Below are 19,659 nucleotides of genomic sequence, written 5' to 3' on the forward strand. Positions count from 1 at the left end.
TAACGATTTTATAAAAAACATTTATAGATATAGATTTTTAAAGATATGTACAAATTTTGTTTACATTTCTATGGATTTCGTACCAAAATTTATAATTTTTAACCGTTAGACTGCAGCGCTTACTCGCTTCGATATTTCTTCATTTCATTTCGTTACTTCGAAAAAAAAAATTGAAAAATATTCAAAACATTAAGATAATCAACCTTTCATAAAAGTCCTTTTTTTTTCAAAATTCTCAAAAACCTATTTTTTCAGTTTTCAAAAATTTTTAAAGCTTTTAAAAAAAATTATTTTTGGTTCGGGAAGTTCCAGCAATTTGCTTTAAGGCACGTTGCCAAGCACCACTAGTAAATAATTAGTTCATTGAATAACTTATTTTTTAATGAAGAAAAGGCGCGCTTTTGGGATGTCATCTGTCACTTTGTCATAACCAAAAACAAACCTTCGAATTCTTAAGTCTCTTAAGGTAGAAGTGTTAAGGAAAAAAAATAGCAATTATTTTTTCAAATCATGCCAGTTGAATACAAAAATAACATTTAAATAAATATATCAATATCAATATAATAATATATATATATCAATTGAATTTAATCAGCATATCACAAAATAAAACATATTGAACTCGTTTATCACAAAAATATGGATGTTGAACTATCTGAAGTTCTAAATGATGAACCAAAACAACTTACAGATTTAAATTTTGGATGTGGAGTTTCTGTTAATAAATCTCCCATTGAAACAACTGCAGGTAACTTTGTATAATACATTTTGCTTTGCTTTGGGTTGGTTGACCACATATAATTTAATAAGTGAAATACAAGAATTAAATTCAAATGCTAGTGCTAAATAGTTCTAGTTGAATATATTAGATAGAGAACAAATCTATAGTTAACCATCCGCTGTAAGCACACAAATCGCATAAGCAATAGCATGATTTTAGAATCTTACATTCTTCTGCTTTCCAAATATTTTATTAGCACTTCAAAATTTTACCCCTAGTTTTGATTAACTAATGACTTACATTTATTTTTTGTCTTTAACAGAATGTAAAGTTTAAAACACAATAAAAATTTTATTATAATAATTTTTGCAACAATAAATGATATCTTCTGGAAGATACAGTGAGACAACCAATTTTTCTGTACAACTAATAAATATAGGTATTATTCGATATGATCAACACTGCTAAATTTGTATATCACATTACAGCTAAATCTTCTGAGGATCGATTAATTCAGTTACCATTGGCTCGTGTACGTAACATAATGAAGATTGATCCAGATGTACCCCTCTTAAGTCAAGAAGGAGTGTTTGCCATAACTAAAGCAACGGTATATAAGTTTTTAGTGGCAAAAAAATTCAATCTGAAACTACAAATATCATTTATTTTAGGAAATGTTTGTTGAACAGTTGACTATAGAAACATATAACTATACAATAAAACAGAAAAAGAAGACAATACAAAAGAAAGATGTGGACAATGCTATAGATAATGTTGACGCATTATGTTTTCTTGAGGGTGCCATGAATTTTTAATATAAAACATTATCAGGATGCTTTAAAATAATTAGTTCTATGTAAATGTTAATTGTAAAAGGTTGAATTGTACCACATATTTTATCACTTATTTCTGTGAAATAAAATTATATTTCCACTTCATTATTTTTAACTATGATTTAACATTATGCTTTTTATGGTAACTGATTATCCTGTAACTAGTAGAAGAATAAATGCCAAAATAATAATAAATGCTAGATGTTATACTATCTAAGAATATAAGTTTTTGTTTTTTGTTTTTGAAAAAACCGCTTTTGAATTTGTAATATAAACAAATCTATGCTGACAAGTGTCATATTCGTTATTGCAAGTTAACCTAAAATTTTTAGATTGTGTAGATCAAAAACATTTTTGCAGGCGAAAAATGATTAATACTGAAAACATTTAAATTATTTTTTCTTAATAATATTTTAATAACTCGATGTTGAACTTGTAATATAATCTATTGTTAATATCTGTTGAAAACCTGTATCTATTGTTATCTGAATAAAACAAATCAAGTAATCTTTAATCTCATAAATAGAGAAAAAAAGAAGAATTATGGATGATGATACAGAAATTTGTAAATATGGCACACCCTTGGAACCATTGGATGAAGGTATAAGTTTAAAACAATGATTTTCAAAAAATAATGTTCTTAATTATATAGATTTTTTTATTTGTGATTATCTTTAAGGGCAAAAGGTTTTTGCTCTAAAGTTTTTATTTTCGTATATTTAGGTTGCATTTTTTCCAGTACTTATTTCTTTTTGTCAAATATTTTTTTCCTCATAACATGGTTTAAATAAATTTTAATTATTGTAACATAATTTATGCTCAAAATAAACATAGCCTTTTGTGAAAATATTGTTTATGCAATAAAAATTATATTTGATTATTTTTTTATGTAGAAGAACTTCCTCGAAGCAAACCACCTGCAGTTGAAGAACAATATGCTCTAGATGAATCTGGTAGAAGACGTTTTCATGGAGCCTTTACGGGAGGATTCAGTGCAGGTTTTTGCAATACAGTTGGATCTCTTGAAGGATGGACACCTAGTTCTTTTAAAAGTTCCAGGAAAAATAAAATGGAATCACGTGTAAATAAAAACTTATATATATATATATATATATATATACGTTTTGTATAATACACATGTTAAATATTTTTTATGATCTATCAAATGTAAAAATTTAAATATTTAAGATAAGCTTGTTTGGAAAGCCTAATACAATTTAAGTACATAGTCCTTTCTAATTACACTAAAAATTTATACTTTACAATATATTTTTAAATTATATTATAATTAGAGCAAATTAGATAATATAAATGCATTTATTGTATATAATGATGTGTGCGATTATAGTTGCAAAAACCTGAAGATTTTATGGATACGGAAGATCGTGAGGAATGGGGAATAGCACCAAAACGTCTACAAACAACCAGTGATTATACTGAAAATGTAAACAAAAAAAAAAGATATATAGGTCCACAAGGGCCAATTCCAGGTAACTTTATTAATTTGTATGCGTTAGATTTAGTTATATCTAAGATGATGACACTTTTTCTTACATAGTATACTTTATCCTTACTCATTTACTATGTATCACAACTCATTTACTCTGTATTACAACTCATTAACTATGTACTAAGTATTTTGTTTGCATTTCTTTCTCAGGTATAGTAGTTTTATTTTCAAATGATTCCTATCACTATTTATGTGTCTTTTAGAGAACATTTGATATTAAATACCACAAACCAGAAATCCACATATGTCCACATACACATATCTGACTTTATACTTTTTTATAGGAGATCCAGTATTACAAGGTCTCATTAAGGTTTCTTCGGACAATATTGGAGTACGTTTATTAAAATCTATGGGTTGGAAGGAAGGTCAAGGGACTGGTCCTCGCAGATCTGCTTCTAAACACTATGACAATTGCAAAGTATATATTTTTTCTATGTGCTATATAAGTTGTATAGTTTATTAATAATCATTTATTTTGCTAATTTTCTTCAGGAAGATATCAGTATGCTGTCAGAACTAACTTTTGGACCAAGCGATTGTGAAAATTTTGAATTTACACCTAAACTGGATTCCTTTGGAATGGGTTATTCTGGATTGGATAGAAATACTTTTTCTAAACCCTTCTCTCTATTTGAACCGTCTACTCTAAATATTATAGATAAAAACAAAAAAGTTAGTTTGCTTTTAAAATAATAAGTAATACTTAAAACTGCATAATAAGATCTTTATATTAGTTTTCAGTACAAGGGCAAGCTTTTGGTATTGGGGCTTTTGAAGATGAAGATGAAGATATTTATCACAGAGAAGATATGTCACAATATGATTTTACTCTTGAAAATGATAAGCAATTAAAACCATCAAAAAAAAAAGCTAATAGTTTCAAATTAAAATGTATTATTGGATTTGTTCTATCAAATTCTTCTACTTCTAAACTGAAAACGTATTCTTTACCAAATTTGCCTAAAAATTATGTACCTACTTGTGGTAAAAAAACTCGATTTGGTCCAATAATCCACAATGTTAATTTAAATTCAGCAAGTACATCAGAAAATTACCTAAAAAGGGGCTTGGGGAGGCACGATCTTAATCCAAGTACAAGAAGGCAAATCATAGAGGAAACTGCTGGTATTAGCAGTGTTAAAGAAAAAGTAAATTTAGAAGAAGAGAAAGAAACATTGTTAATTAAAGCCAGTAACATAACAAGCAAATTAGGTGAATTTAAATAAAAAATTGTATTTGCACATGCAACAACAGCAACATTTATTTTGAATAAAACTTTATTTGTAGGAGCTGTTACGACATTTAAACCATTTGCTGCAGATCCAGAGAAAGAGAAAAGGTATAATTATTTTACAACACTCAGTAAAGAAGAGAGGATAGAAAAACTGAGAATGGTGCAACCATTTGGAATGACACAGTGGGAAAGAGAAAGAGAATGCAGAGAATTCGAACAAGCACTTCGATTATACAAACCTTTGCAAGGTTTGATGTCTGATAGGTAATTTCTAAGTGTCTAATGTCTTAAATGTAAATTTTGTAATAATAATAACAGAACTTTCTGAATAAATGATTGCAAATAATTTAAGAAAAACAAAGACTGTAAAACAAGCAGTTACACCATCGTTAGCACCAAGATTTTTTGTGCCATTATTTATGGGCATTTTTCTTGACTTTTCATATTTCGAAAATGGAATACAGTAGAAACTCATTTATCCACTCCTCAGTTATACGGATTTGTTATTATCCGGACTACCAACCGCAACCAATTATTATTTATGTACATACTACAAGTTGAATTTTTGCATAATTAATGTGGGAGTTTAGTACATGTATTTAATGTAATCTAAGAAAATATGTATGTATATACATAAAAAAGTGTTAATTTCTTCTCGATTATAAGGATTTTTGATTATCCAAATGTCTATCAACAATTAGTGCGGTTAATTGAATTTCTACTGTATTAGAAAAATGGATTAAAGTTAATGGGGATATTTTAATCGTTTCTATAAAAAAAAATGTTGATAATTTTGTGTTTTTAATGGTTTTTTAACATTTAATTTTAAATGATAAATGAAAGATTTCAAGATACATAATTAATAACTTTTGTATTAATACTATTTAAAATTTAAATGTTGATTTTTTAATTTATTAAGATATTTCCATTTTCTTACATTTTGACTTGACATTTTAAAAAAATCATATATATTGTTTTTTTTTTTATGAATTTTATTTATTCTATTCTGTATAATTTTCTACTGATAATTATAATTGAAAAATTTATTTCATTTTCAGATTTACATCTGCAGGAACTACTGATAGAGCAAATACTTCACAACCAAAATTACAAACAGAGGAAGAAGCTGCTAATAAAAAAATGTTTGGTAAATTAACTAGAAAAGTTGAATCTTGGCAGCCTGTTAATTTACTATGTAAAAGATTTAATGTTCCAGAACCATTAGGAGGGTATGTTATTGCATCATTGTTCACTTTGTTCTATCTATATTTAAAGTGTAAAGTTATTGAATATATTTTATTTCTAGATGTATTTTATTGGACGAGTCTAACAAAAAGTCATCTAGTTATTCTGTGTTTGATTATACTGAATCATCGGTAACTAAGAAAAAAGACTATGAAAATGAAAATATGAATGATTCATTGACTTCTAACAATAAACATATTATAAAAAGTGCACCACAAAATAACATTGCAAAAACCTCTTGTGATATCATTTCTGACAATAACAAATTGAATGAATGTAAAACTTATTCTAATGATATAGCACTTAATAAAAAGTCTTCATTTGAAAAGAATATAGAACAAAAAATTAGTGATAATTTGTCTGAAAATAAAGATCTTTTCAAATTAATTTTTGCTGAAAGTTCAGACTCTGAGGATGAAGATGACAAAAAAAATAAAAGTAAGGAGTACGTAGATGAAATGAAATCATATCTACTTAATGATGATGAAGCTAAACCTAAAGAAAATATTGAAATTAATCCAGATGGAAATTCCCAACAAGAAAGCAAGATCAGAAACTCTGGTTTTGGAATCTTTGCAAATGTTAATTTAGATGCTCTAAAAGCTGAGCCAAAGAAAATGGATTTGAACGCAGCTAGACGAAATATAAATACATGTGAAAACATTTCCAATGCCGATGAGGAAAAAATACTTTTCAAAGCACCTCAAAAAACTAAAAGTAGTATAAACACTTTTTCAACTATTGATTCATCATCAAGTAAAAAAAATAAGTCAGATGACGAAGAAAATGTGTTAGACTCAAAAATTTTAGCTTATTTAGAAAAAAACAAACATAAAAAGTTGCATAAAGATTTATCATCTAGCAGCAGTAAATTAAAGAAGTCAAAAAAGAAACATAAACTGAAAGAAAAGAAAAAGAAGTCCAAAAAGAAAAAATCTAAAAAGTCTAAAGATAAAACTGACAAAAGAAAATCATCATAATTTACTTAATAAGTATTCAAGCTCTTGAAGTATGAATATATAATCATTTTATAGATATATAACAATTAAATATAAATATGAATTAAATTAACAATAAAGACATGTGATATAAATGACCATGTATTATTATTAATCTGTGACTATGAAATCTGTATATAATATCATGCATGCATATATGATGTAACACAATACTTTTTGAATATAAAAAATCTTCATTAAAATTATTAATTAATGGGATATTTCGAGTGTTCCTGCAATACTTATTAATAAATTTCACAAAATTAAATGCATTTTAGTAGATTTTGATCATAGATAATAAACATAACGTATGATTTTGATGCTGGTTTGGGTTAGTTAATGTTGAGTTACCAGTTCAAATCCGCGTTTATAGTATAGCAGCTGGGCGCTAGTCCCTCATTTAGCGCTAGTGAGCCCATGTTAAGTGCGTCAACATGGCGATTTTACTCAAACTGTACCGAAAATATAAAATTTAATTTCACAATGCGGCGCAGTTTAAGCGAATATTCAAAAAATTTAATAAATATTATTAATCGTAAGTGTACTTTTGGTGCTTATTGACAAGTTATTTTTTCTGTGCGTTTGTGTTTTATATTTATTTATAAAGTTTTAATTAAGTATTGCGTATGGCTTTGAAATGCATAACGTTTTGTGAAAAGGACAGCTTCAAATTCAGATTTGAATATTCAGTTCTACGTAGTGTATCGACAGATTAGACTAAGTATAATTATATTACAATAATTTAGAAGGAGAATAGTTGTAGAAACGTCAATGAAAAAAAGTATAAGCTTCTTCTAAAATAAGATAAGATAGAGAATTCTTCAAACTATTCAAAATGGCTAATTACTTTGGACGGTTCAGAATACATTTGGAAGAAAGTGAAATGTTGAAAATTTTCACATCATAAATTTGTTTTGTAAATTTATTTATTGCTATTCCTATTCAGTTCTGGTTTTAAATTTTACTTTGGTTAAATTGAATTTGAAGATATTGTTATTCAAAAACAAATGTTATAATTTGAGTTTGAGCAAATAAAGTTGAACACGCTAATGTTGGTATTAAACTTTCCGTGTACGCAAATGGCGCAAAAAGTTACTCACGGAAAATATATGATTTTATAAGTTAGTCAGCCTGAACGTCAAAATATATAGCGTTTTAGAAAGGTTAGTTTTGTTTGGATTTCAGCTTCGGCTTAATATTTACCGTGAATGATTTAATGTGGTATATAGTTCGTGTGCTTGGCTATTGCCTTGTTCTCTATAATTTTACAAGTGTTTTCACTTTTCCTTTAAATTACCGTATATCTATAACTGAACTTAAAATTTTCATGATTTAAATTGTTAATTTTCAAATATACGGTAATTATGTATGATGTCGATGAAGGTAATTGAACTGCTTTGCTCTCAAGATCACATTATTCTATACTATTTATGATTTATTTTAAACCACATTTTAACAATATTTGTAGAACAATATAGAGAAGATGATGAGGAAGAAATTTCAACTGAGTTGTGGCAGGAAGCCTGCTGGATCGTTATTAATGCTTATTTCGATGAAAAGGTATTTTATATATCTTTATGTATATGCAATTATTTTATATAAAGCAATTAGTTTCGTCGTACAATAATTTGCATTCTTTTCCAATAGGGTTTGGTTAGGCAGCAACTTGATAGTTTTGATGAATTCATTCAAATGTCTGTTCAAAGAATTGTTGAAGACTCACCTGCCATTGATTTACAAGCTGAAGCACAACACACATCAGGAGAAATTGAAAATCCAGTAAATAATAAAATCAATACATATTTATATTTTGATCATAAGTATAAATAGTATCAAATATATAATATTTTCAGCCAAGATATGTATTAAAATTTGAACAAATTTATTTGTCGAAACCTACACATTGGGAAAAGGATGGTGCTCCAAGTCCTATGATGCCTAATGAAGCAAGGCTTAGGAATTTGACTTATTCTGCTCCATTGTATGTAGATATAACTAAGACAATAATTATGGATGGCAAAGACCCAGTGGAAACCCAGCATCAAAAGACATTTATTGGTATTCTTTTATATTGTTCTTACATATAAGTTTTACTTTGTTACTCTATTATTTTGGAGATAGTATTGTATTTATCTGAAAATATGAAAACAAAACTAATATTTTTGATTTTCATGGCATATTATTGGTTTTTAGCAATTTAAGTATTCTTTGTGATTTTGCAGGTAAAATTCCAATAATGCTCAGGTCAACATATTGTTTATTAAGTGGATTAACTGATCGTGATTTAACTGAGTTAAATGAATGTCCATTAGATCCCGGAGGTTATTTTATAATTAATGGTTCTGAAAAGGTACTTATTGCTCAAGAAAAAATGGCCACCAATACTGTATATGTATTTAGCATGAAAGATGGCAAATTTGCATTTAAAGCTGAAATTAGGTCATGCCTGGAACATAGGTATGTGCTTCAATACTTAATTTTTTATTAAAAATGATAATTCACATACTTTTCTGAATCTAATTATTCTATATAGCATATTACATCTACTATTTATGTATATTTTATATACAGTAGAACCTCGATTATCCGGACCTCGGTTATACGGATTCGCGATTATCCGGACATAATCGCGTCGGAACTTGCATATTCCGCCCGCGACGCTGTTTCGCTGCACCGCGCGGCATTTATCGCTTTATATAGTTCATATGCAATTTTACTAGTGTGTTCTGACGTGCATATATACATTTTTAAAGGGTGGTGTTATCCCTTAAAGATAAAATAAATATTATAGAATCATTAAAAAAGGCGAAACCGGCCGTAAGTTAGCTGATAGGTATGGTGTAGGTACATCCACTATAAGCGATAGTGCCGATTAAATTTTGTCGTACACTTGCAAGTTAGATAGTAAAGAGGGGAGTGAAAATCGGAAAATGATGAACAGACCGAAAAATTAACTCTTAAAAGAAGCTCTATATTGTTGGTTTTTACAAAAACGATCAACAAATTATTCGTAAGCAACTTTTTTTCTTCATTGTCTTTATGTACCACCTGAATATTTTACCTCATGATTAATATAATATGTATAATGTAATCTAATTGTGAGAAAATATGTAAGTGTTAATTTTCTAATAAACATCGATTTTTGTTGATACCTATGTATGTATTTGTTATTTTTGATAAACAAAACATTATTCTTCATCATTTGGATTATCTGGATTTTCGATTATTTGGATGCCTATCGACAACAATTAGTCCGGATAATCGAGGTATTTTATATTTTAGTTTTATATGTTAAGTATTAATTTTGCTTGAAATTATTTTAATTTATTATCAAATATTTGATTGCTCACTTATCAACAGCAATGTGAGATTTATATGCTTTATATGCATATAGAATAGTACACATTACATATTTTTGTCATAAATATGATAAGATTTTCCATATTTATCATATGAATAATATAAAATTTTAATATATTCATAAATATTTTTATAAAAATAATTATTAAGTAGTTCATGTTGTTTATTCTTTTCAGCTCAAGACCCACATCTACTCTCTGGGTAAACATGATGGCTCGTGGTGGTCAAAGTATAAAAAAATCAGCAATTGGTCAACGAATTATAGCTATTTTACCGTACATTAAACAAGAAATACCTATAATGATTGTTTTTAGAGCTTTGGGTTTTGTTGCTGATCGTGATATTTTAGAACATATAATTTATGACTTTGATGATCAAGAAATGATGGAAATGGTGGGTAAATATTTATGTATATATATATATATATATATATATATATATATATTATTATATTTGGTAAAAAGAAATCCATTATTTTTTTGATAGATAGCTGTACTGATAGTTTTCTTGTAAAGTATTGATCAAACAATTTCAGATTTATTTTCATTGGCAAGGCGGAAAAATTGATTTCAACTACTATTCTATATCATATAGTTTTTATAGGGTTCCTAACTAATTACAACAATTATTATTATAGGTAAAACCATCACTTGATGAAGCATTTGTTGTACAAGAGCAAAATGTTGCTTTGAATTTCATTGGTGCTCGTGGTGCGAGGCCAGGTGTTACTAAGGACAAACGTATAAAATATGCTAGAGAAATTTTGCAGAAAGAAATGTTGCCACATGTTGGTGTATCAGATTTTTGCGAGACTAAAAAGGCATATTTCTTAGGGTATGTGTAAAATTGCGATACAAATAATTATTTATGATTTATAAAATCATTTCTTTCTATTTCACTTCTGACTGGATTTATTTATTTTTTAAAATTATCATACAGTTACATGGTGCATAGATTACTGTTAGCTGCGTTAGGTAGAAGGGAATTAGATGATCGTGATCATTATGGAAACAAGCGTCTAGATTTGGCTGGACCTCTTCTTGCTTTTTTGTTTAGAGGGTAAGTAAAGTAACCATTTTAATTTATCAAAAATTGAATTTTCAATAAATATTTAATGTGAAATTAAAATATTATAAAGCTTAATACTATGTTATCATAATCTATATATATATATATAGTAAAAAAAAATTCATTATTCTTGCAATAATTGGTTTTGGCTGTCAGTATCTCGCATTCTATAAGTAAAAAATTACAAAACTACAAAAAGTGACAAAAAAACTTTGTTTCCACTGGAGCAGAGTCAAATTGGGATTTATATATATATATATATATATATATATATATATATATATATATATATTGATATACATATACATATACATATTGATATACTATAATTATCATACATCATTCAGCTTATTCAAAAATTTGATGAAAGAGGTACGGATGTATGCTCAGAAATTTATTGATCGAGGGAAAGATTTTAATTTAGAACTTGCTATAAAAACAAAAATTATAACAGATGGTTTGAGATATTCTTTAGCTACAGGAAATTGGGGTGATCAGAAAAAAGCACATCAGGTAATCATTTTCTCATCAGGAATATGAATAGAATTAACAAAAATTTGAATTTGTTTTTTTTTTCTTGTAAGGCAAGAGCAGGAGTGTCACAGGTGTTGAATAGACTTACTTTTGCTTCAACTTTGTCTCATTTGAGACGTGTGAATTCACCAATCGGCAGAGATGGCAAACTGGCGAAGCCTCGACAGCTTCATAACACGTTGTGGGGTTTGTAGTTTTATTGTTTAGATTATAAATTAATATTTATAGTCATTTCATAATGATAGCATTTATAATACTTCTAATAATTAACTAGGACTTAAGTCATTAAGATTTAAATTTATTTGGTTTATTCAATAAAAATATTAAATTCTTTGTATTGTCTGAAGTTTCATAATTAAATTAGTGTTGATTTGCTCCAAGTATATATATATATATATATATATATATATATATATACTATTTGTAGAAATTTAAAATAATGTTAATTTTTATCAAATGATAATTAACAAAATTCCTTCTTAGGTATGATTTGCCCTGCTGAAACTCCAGAAGGAGCTGCTGTAGGACTTGTGAAAAATTTGGCGCTCATGGCGTATATTAGTGTCGGATCCCAGCCTTCGCCTATATTAGAGTTTTTGGAGGAATGGTCTATGGAAAACTTAGAGGAAATTGCACCTAGTGCTATTGCGGATGCTACTAAAATATTTGTAAATGGATGTTGGGTTAGTTTTTTTTTTACATTGAATTTAATATTGAAGCTTTCAAAAATTGTATCTGTGTATTTTGCAATTCTTATTACTTTTGAGTACATAAATATAATATATAATTTTTGCAGGTGGGTATTCACAGAGATCCAGAACAACTCATGACAACACTCAGAAAACTTCGCCGCCAGATGGATATAATTGTTTCTGAAGTGTCTATGATTCGTGATATTAGAGATAGAGAAATACGTATTTACACTGATGCTGGGCGTATTTGTAGACCATTGCTTATTGTTGAAAATAGAACTTTATTATTGAAGAAAAGACATATTGATATGTTGAAAGAAAGGGATTACACCAATTATGGGTATGCTGAAAATTTTTATGCGAATCATCAGACTTGTTCATGGACTAATCTGGTATTATTTTCAAAGTGGATGTTCTTACAATCTTTTTTTTTATACCATATTCTATTGATTTTATATATCAGACATTATTTTCAAGTACATTAGTTTTTTTATTAAATTTTTACTCTATATGATGAGTATATCATTATAATTCAATTTCAACATTTACATTTTCAAAATATACAATTAGTACATTATGGTTTCAGGATTAGACCCAACATGTTGTTGCATCAGTACGTTTTTATTTTTTATTAATTTGATTGAAATATATTACTAGATTTTATTTCAATAGGATTGTATTATATGCATTACTATATAAAATAAATTCAATAAACCAACTAATAAAATCAGGCATAAATATGAATTTATAACTGTTAATGATATTAGTGAGTAACTATTGTGGTCTTATTATTTTTTTTACATTTTAATCTGAACTACTATTGATATATTAATCGATATAAATTAATTAATTGAATTAACACTTTAATACATGAAAAAGCATATTAGAAGCTGAAATAATAAAAATAGTTTGATAACACATTAAGTCATTTTGTATTTTAATTATAACATTAGTTTTGTGTTATAAATATAGTTGGCAAGTATTAGTGGCTTCTGGTGTAGTTGAGTACATTGACACTCTAGAAGAAGAAACTGTTATGATAGCGATGTCTCCAGATGATCTTAGGCAAGAAAGGGCTTATGCTTATTGTACAACTTACACACATTGCGAAATCCACCCAGCTATGATTTTGGGGGTCTGTGCTTCTATTATTCCTTTTCCTGATCATAATCAAAGTCCTAGAAATACTTATCAGGTAAATATTTTATTTTGTTTGGGTTGAACTTCAATTATTTTTAGCGTAAACAATAATATACAAAATAAATTTATTAATTTACATATGAATATAAGGCCATTGTAATCATTATTTAGTTTATTAATCATTGTAATTGTTTGAATTTATTATTCAAAGTTTTTTTGTATGTTATAGAGTGCTATGGGTAAACAAGCTATGGGAGTATACATTACAAACTTTCATGTTAGAATGGATACTTTGGCACATGTTTTATATTATCCTATGAAACCATTGGTAACCACTAGGTATGTGATAAATAATAGATACTAGAATGTAAATATGATTTTCAATTGGTTTCCTACTTATCCTAGGTCTATGGAATATTTGAGATTCAGAGAATTACCAGCAGGAATTAATTCTATTGTAGCAATTTTATGTTACACGGGATATAACCAAGAAGATAGTGTTATTTTAAATGCTTCAGCTGTCGAAAGAGGATTTTTTAGGTTGATTTTTATTATTTACTAAACTTACTGATTGTGAGCACAACATAATGAATTTTAAATTATATTTATATTTTCTCTACAGATCAGTGTTCTATCGTTCATATAAAGATTCTGAAACAAAGCGTATGGGTGACCAAGAAGAGCAGTTTGAAAAGCCAAATAGACAAACATGTCAGGTATCTTTTACAGCTTTTCATATTGATATTCCATAAATTGTTTTATTTTGAATTGTTAATGTAATAATGATTTTCAGAAAGCATTAGGCTTTACCACATAGTCTATTATGAACAAAGTGTCTTATAAGCACTGATACTGTTAGAACAATAGTTGTAAACTTTTATAGGTATATTGGGTTTATTCCATCCAAGCACAAATTGACCAAAACTGACAACCTGCAACTTTCGGAAATTCATTATGATCTCTTTATTATTCATTTATGACAGTTTGTAGCTGTTAGGTCTAGGGTACTTGAAATGTTTCTAATCCAGCATTCATCCTGACATATTCGGTATAAATCGGAAGTTGTTTATTGATATTGTTGAAATAATATTTGTTTGAATTGAATTTGAATTATAAAACAGCTTTTTAAATTTAAATGTGATAAACAATTTTTTATGATTTTTTAAAAATAAAAAGAATTCTTATAACACTTGTTATTGTAATTAATTAAATGTATTTGATATTTTTTGTTTTGCTCTGTGTTCTAAAAATGTAGAAATCGACGGTAATCGTCAGTCCGTACACAAAACTGAATATAATACGGCGTAGATTCTAAATGCTCGGCTCATTTTTGTTGCAAAATTTGACATAAAATAAAAACCACTCGCTTTTTCTGTTTATAAAACTCGCTTTATGTTTATATTTTATGAATTTATATATATATATATATATATATATATATATATATATAGTAGTAGTACGTCAATTTCGTGTTGATATAAAATGTTACGACAATTTTTGCTGTAGCACCAAGTAAAAACTAAAAAAATTATGATTCTTTATTCATACACTTTGGTCTAGGCTGAGATAGTCATTCGGTGGAACAAACTAGGGAGTTGTATAAATATTTTCATAAAAAATTAAAATATAAAATTATATATATATATATATATATATATATGTGTGGACATTTGTGAAAAATGACAATAATTTTATTAGGGAATGCGTAATGCTCTCTATGATAAATTAGATGAAGATGGAATAATAGCACCAGGAATACGTGTATCAGGGGATGATGTTATTATTGGAAAAACCATTACTCTTCCTGAAAATGATGATGAGGTATTTTTACACAGCACATTATATCTTAATAATTAAAATTTTCAAATTTATAAACAAACACTGTGGATAAAACTTGCAATTTGCATTTTATTATTTGTCCTAAGCTTGAAGGCACAACAAAACGTCATACAAAGAGAGATGCTTCAACCTTCTTAAGAAACAGTGAAACTGGAATTGTGGATCAAGTTATGTTAACTCTTAATAGTGAAGGATACAAGTTTTGTGAGTTGTAATTTAATAATATTTTCATTATATATAACAATGCTTCAAAAGCTCTCATTTCCAACTGTTTTGAATTACTTATGTTATGGCAAATGTTTTAGTCATTGAAGAAATGCCATATTCTACTTCTTTATAATCAGAATGAAAATATTGTTTTAGAATTAATTATAGTTACTACCAATAAATTAATTCAGACAAATAATAAAATTTAATTTTCAAGGCAAAATTCGAGTAAGATCAGTTCGTATTCCACAAATTGGTGATAAATTTGCTTCTCGGCACGGACAAAAAGGAACATGTGGAATACAATATAGACAAGAGGTGAGGTTAATTGTCATTATTATGTATGTTTTTTAATTGTAAATTATTATACTTCATTATTCAGCACACTTCATATTTAACATCACTTTTTGTTTCAAATAAATTATCTTACCGAATTATATCATATTGATTGCACATTTATTTCTTACAGGATATGCCATTTACTTGTGAAGGTTTGATGCCAGATATCATAATTAACCCACATGCTATCCCTTCTCGTATGACAATTGGGCATTTAATTGAATGTATTCAGGTAATCTATTTTTGTTGAATAATTGTTTGTTATTTATTATAAGAGATGTTTTATTATAATGTGCAATTATAGTTTATCTTATTACCGTGGATTTTAAGTATTGTGATAATAATTTATTACAACTTGTTTTTTAATACAAATTAATTGTATTACAGGGAAAGTTGGGTGCAAATAAAGGTGAAATCGGTGATGCAACGCCATTTAACGATGCTGTTAATGTGCAGAAAATATCAACATTGCTTCAAGAATATGGATATCACTTAAGAGGTAACGAAGTTATGTACAATGGACATACAGGAAGAAAAATCAATGCTCAGGTATAGTTTGTTTTTTATGCAAAATGAATTCAAGTTTTTAATATTATTCATTGATGAGCTTTTGAATACCATATCAAAAAAAGTTTATTCAGCATATGCATAAATATCATTTACTTATCAATAGATTTCTATATTTCTATAGGATTTAATAGTATTAAAGTAGTTGTAATTATTATCAATATAATATAAATAATTTGGCTTTGGAATAAATGTATTTTTTTTTTTCTAAATATTATAATAATAATTTAAAAAACTGGTGTATAATCAAAATTATTTAACAGTGTTTTTACTATATTGCTTATCTGATAGATATTGCTATTTTTGCAGGTCTTTTTGGGACCTACATACTATCAACGTTTGAAACACATGGTGGATGACAAAATTCACTCGAGAGCTAGAGGACCTGTGCAAATTTTGGTACGACAACCTATGGAGGGCAGAGCACGGTAACTATTCAAATGTTGTACATAATATTTTATATTTCTAATTTGATTAGTTCAATATTGTCCATATTATTAACTTATTTTTTATCATAGTGATGGTGGTTTGCGTTTTGGAGAAATGGAACGGGACTGTCAAATATCTCATGGAGCTGCACAGTTCTTACGAGAAAGGCTGTTTGAAGTTTCTGATCCTTACAGGATACATGTTTGCAACTTTTGTGGTTTGATAGCTATTGCAAACTTGAGAAGTAATACTTTTGAGTGCAAAGGCTGCAAAAACAAAACTCAGGTAACTGATATATATTATATAGCTTTTCTAGTGTTGTTTACAAAGCTTAATGTCATTTTGGTTTCTTTAGATTTCTCAAGTACGTCTACCATATGCTGCCAAACTATTGTTTCAAGAACTGATGTCAATGAATATAGCACCAAGGCTTATGGTATTATAACATTCTTCACATCAAAAAGTTTATCAAACTTATTTTATTACGGCAGACACATGTAATATAATTTTACATTTATCCACATTTGGCTTTTTTATTTAATATTTTATACTAAATTTATTTGCCAAATCACCAAACTTACTACAATTACTTATTATTTGCTAAAATTACTAAATTTACTTACCATATCACCAAATGCAATGTGCAGACTAATTCAAAGAAGTGCAAAGTCAGTTTGAATCAGTTTGCTTTAATTTGGGCTCGGATGGAACGAACCCAATGTCATACATTGCTATATATGTAGAATTTTGTAATATGAGTGGAACGAATATTAAATGTTAAAAATGAATAAACTGCACTCAGTTTTTTTGCACACACATTATTTCATAAATTACAGACTTTTTGAGACCAAGTTATGCCTGATCTCCAGTGTGATTTCTAACTGTAAAAAGTATTTGATTAATATCATCAATATTATCAATTTTTTTATTATTATTATTAAATATGTGAATTATGTGTAGAAATATTTGAAAACCATTAGAAATCTTGGGCTGAAGGGATATGGATATTATAATGTAAACAAAAGGAGTTGTGCATCACATACTAAAATCAACAAATGTGAAAACAGAATTTCAAATAAGAGATGAAAATAAATTAATGAAAATAATAAACAAAAAATGTTCTAAATTATTAATGAGGTTTATATAAGCGTCATGTAACATATTTGTCAGTTATGTAGATTTGTGTCAAATATATAGAAATAATGCTTGCAACAAATAGTATATTTGGCAAAATGCCGAATACCGAATATTCGGCATGCTCCAGAGACCGAATACCGAATATTTGGCAGGTTTTTGGTGCCTAAGCTCATTTGTATTAATGTAATTACTATTCGTAATTGTTATATTACTAAGACACTACATGTTTATTCAAGTTTTATGTCTAGACTTGCAACTACTATTTAGCTACTCTTTGTTATTTAGAAAATTTAGTACCATTTACACTATTCGGCCGAATACTGAATACTTGAATACCACATGTGATAAAGAAATAAATGGCAAAGCAGGTTGTATATGTCAACTGCATATAGATAAATTAAAAATAGATATGCAAAAATGAAAGACGTTTGTGTGAAAGACATAAACGAAATATTTTCTTTTGCCAAAACAAGTTTCGGAAATTAAATTTATAATATATTATTTATATTTTTTTATTATTTATATAAAATCTAGAATACTTGATAAATTATAATAAACAATCTAACTTAACTAGGGATATGGAGACGCCAAAAGCATATTTATTTTGCAATGTGATATCAGTAGAAACAATTAATCGATTAATAACTCTTCAAATTGGTAAATAACAGCTCTGTTTATTGATTAATCTACTTATTTTATTTTTGCTTTATTTGAAGTTAACGTGGAATCGAAAAAGAAATTATCCAGTGTTCAATCCCGTAAGCGCAAATCTGCGAAAGATTAAATTAATTATTGGGCATTATTGACGAAAAAATGCGTGCTGATTTAGTTGAAACGGAACTTTATAATATTTATTATAATCGGAAAAATGAAGAATGGGGAGTCAGTGCTTAGAAAATGGCATGTTTATTCCAAGAAATTGAATTGTGACTTTTGTTTTTGTTGCAAATGTTTTGCATCTGGTGAACTGAATTGAATGTTTCAGACATGCGTGGTTAGGGTTATGGAAATGGAACAAATATGAAAAATGAAAGCAAAATTTACTTAGGAACGAAAATCTTAAGGCTTTTTTTATACTTGGTGGTGTCCATACTCTAAATTTAATAATTATTAACTATGCAGAAATAATACATATCAAATATAATTAGTTTTTTTCAATATAGTTCAAGAAATGTGTAATTTCTTTGCATTTTCTACTGATTTTTGGACAATACTTCTAAAATACATTAACAATTGAAATTGATCACAATCACAATTGAAACAATCTTATACTCTGAATATGACGGGAAAGCAAGGAAGAATATAATTCGGCTCTTACGATGTCAATAAGGAGAAGTTTACGACGTAATTTTGGATATTGTAAATAATGAAAAATTAAATTAAAGTAAAATTTAAAAAATCCAACATGAAATACGGCTGTTATGATTGAAAATGAAAAGTTAGTTTTTTTTTTAGTTTTCTTGGCATGATTTGCTCAATAGAATAAATAGCATAATAAATAAGTAAAATGTTTCAAAACCCAAATATTAATAATGCACATACATTTAAAAAAAATGTAATTTTTATCTAATTTTAATAACAAACTGTTGAAACAGTTAAAATTAATAGGGGGGGGGGGCGCTAAAAAAAAGTTGCATGCGGGTGTAATTTTTTGTGAACTAAATCCAGAATAATTAAAATTAATTTAAAAAAAAATGTAATTTTTATCTAATTTTAATAACAAACTGTTGAAACAGTTAAAATTAATAGGGGGGGGAGGTTTCGCTAAAAAAAAAGTTGCATGCGGGTGTAATTTTTTGTGAA

The 19,659-nt window shown here is 27.4% G+C and overlaps 2 protein-coding genes across 5 annotated transcripts; both read left to right on the forward strand.

The window, feature by feature from the left end:
- The first annotated feature begins 378 nt into the window (after positions 1-378).
- Positions 379-1,649, forward strand: LOC113378210 (DNA polymerase epsilon subunit 4-like). Of its 2 annotated transcripts, XM_026618739.1 has the most exons (4): positions 379-466; positions 596-748; positions 1,210-1,331; positions 1,393-1,649. In XM_026618739.1, the coding sequence occupies exons 2-4, from the start codon at positions 640-642 to the stop codon at positions 1,534-1,536; spliced, it is 375 nt and encodes a 124-aa protein (XP_026474524.1). In that variant the 5' UTR covers positions 379-466; positions 596-639; the 3' UTR covers positions 1,537-1,649. The 2 variants fall into 2 exon arrangements, with proteins under 2 accessions (XP_026474524.1, XP_026474523.1); XM_026618738.1 differs by lacking the exon at positions 379-466 and having other exon boundaries at positions 575-748.
- Positions 1,650-1,919: 270 nt separating this feature from the next.
- Positions 1,920-17,543, forward strand: LOC113378164 (DNA-directed RNA polymerase II subunit RPB2). Of its 3 annotated transcripts, none has more exons than XM_026618687.1 (24): positions 1,920-2,155; positions 8,025-8,104; positions 8,192-8,323; positions 8,398-8,602; positions 8,767-9,001; positions 10,081-10,297; positions 10,542-10,738; positions 10,844-10,963; positions 11,320-11,485; positions 11,557-11,692; positions 11,990-12,189; positions 12,303-12,538; positions 13,171-13,393; positions 13,568-13,677; positions 13,744-13,878; positions 13,961-14,054; positions 15,037-15,159; positions 15,264-15,381; positions 15,602-15,702; positions 15,854-15,955; positions 16,111-16,272; positions 16,600-16,718; positions 16,809-17,004; positions 17,075-17,543. In XM_026618687.1, exons 1-24 carry the CDS (start codon positions 2,098-2,100, stop codon positions 17,162-17,164), a joined length of 3,555 nt encoding a protein of 1,184 aa, XP_026474472.1. In that variant the 5' UTR covers positions 1,920-2,097; the 3' UTR covers positions 17,165-17,543. The 3 variants fall into 3 exon arrangements, with proteins under 3 accessions (XP_026474472.1, XP_026474473.1, XP_026474474.1); XM_026618688.1 differs by lacking the exon at positions 1,920-2,155 and adding an exon at positions 7,731-7,927 and having other exon boundaries at positions 8,013-8,104; positions 17,075-17,237; XM_026618689.1 differs by lacking the exon at positions 1,920-2,155 and adding an exon at positions 7,909-7,927.
- The last annotated feature ends 2,116 nt before the right edge of the window (positions 17,544-19,659 follow it).

The sequence above is a fragment of the Ctenocephalides felis genome, unplaced genomic scaffold (genome assembly GCF_003426905.1).
Source record: "Ctenocephalides felis isolate EL2017-DRISC unplaced genomic scaffold, ASM342690v1 CF-g0.4_SCAFFOLD_01886, whole genome shotgun sequence".
NCBI lineage: Eukaryota > Metazoa > Arthropoda > Insecta > Siphonaptera > Pulicidae > Ctenocephalides > Ctenocephalides felis.